We start from the raw sequence: 1003 nt of genomic DNA, 5'->3' as shown, positions 1-1003 counted from the left end.
AGATTATGATCTGAATGGTGATGGATTGGGAAAGGGGGAGGTGCAGCGAGACCTGGGTGTCCTTATACACCAGTCGCTGAAAGCAAGCATGCAGGTGCAGCAGGAGGTGAAGAAGGTAAATGGGATGTTGGCCTCCATTGCGAGAGGAATTGAGTACAGGAGCAGGGATGTCTTGCTGCAATTATACAGGGCCTCAGTGAGACCACACCTGGTGTATTGTGTACAGTTTTGATCTCCTCATGTGAGGAAGGATGTTCTGGAGATGGAGGAAGTGCAGCAAAGGTTTCCCAGACTGATTCCTGGGATGGCAGGACTGACGTATGGAGAGAGAATGGATTGGGTTAGGATTATATTCACTGGAGTTTAGAACAGTGAGGGGGGGATCTCATAGAAAGCTGTAAAATTCCATCAGAACGAGGGTAGATGTAGGAAGGATGTTCCCATTGACTGGGGAGTCCAGACCCAAGGGCTAGTCACAGTAGAGGGGTTTGGGGTAGGCCATGTATTACTGAGAAAAGGAGATATGTCTATACCCGGAAAACGGGGAGCCTGTGGACTGCTCTGCTGCAGTTGAGCTCAAAACATTGAATGTTTGTACGGAGGAATTATATATCATTCTTCGGGCTGAAGGGATCGAAGGGTGTGGGGGAGAAAGCAGGAACAGGGGGCAGAGTTGGATGACCAGCCATGATCATATTGAATAACGGAGTAGGTTCAAACATCTGAATGGCCTCCTCCTGCTCCTAGTCTCTGTTTCAGATGGTGACGCTATCGATGATTCAGATTCACCCACCTCTTCTGGAACCTGTGGAGAGAGAGAGTCAGAGAGAGGGAGACTGGTTTAGAAGAGGGGCAACAACAGATTGGGGGGGGAATGGGAGGTCTCCCAGGCAGACATCACACGGAGTGGGCACTGGGGGCTGACAGCCTCACCCCAAGCCCAACCATTGGCACGTTGACAGGCCGGGACTGGAGCCTGGGAGTTTCCTGCCGGGGTCTAGCC

At 51.3% G+C, this 1003-nt stretch overlaps 1 protein-coding gene across 1 annotated transcript in view; it reads right to left on the bottom strand.

The window, feature by feature from the left end:
• Nucleotides 1-676: 676 nt before the first annotated feature.
• LOC109926169 (calpain-1 catalytic subunit-like) overlaps nt 677-1003 on the bottom strand; it is an 8949-nt gene continuing 8622 nt past the window's right edge. The window contains exon 7 of the mRNA XM_048596606.1: nt 677-805. Within this exon, the coding sequence (XP_048452563.1) occupies nt 692-805 (114 nt within the window). The 3' untranslated portion in view covers nt 677-691. The remainder of the gene's footprint in view (nt 806-1003) is intronic.

This window comes from Rhincodon typus, chromosome 5 (assembly GCF_021869965.1).
Source record: "Rhincodon typus isolate 14 chromosome 5, sRhiTyp1.1, whole genome shotgun sequence".
Classification (NCBI taxonomy): Eukaryota; Metazoa; Chordata; class Chondrichthyes; order Orectolobiformes; family Rhincodontidae; genus Rhincodon; species Rhincodon typus.
Note: the sequence above shows the minus strand (reverse complement) of the source record. Positions and strands in the feature narration are given on the sequence as shown.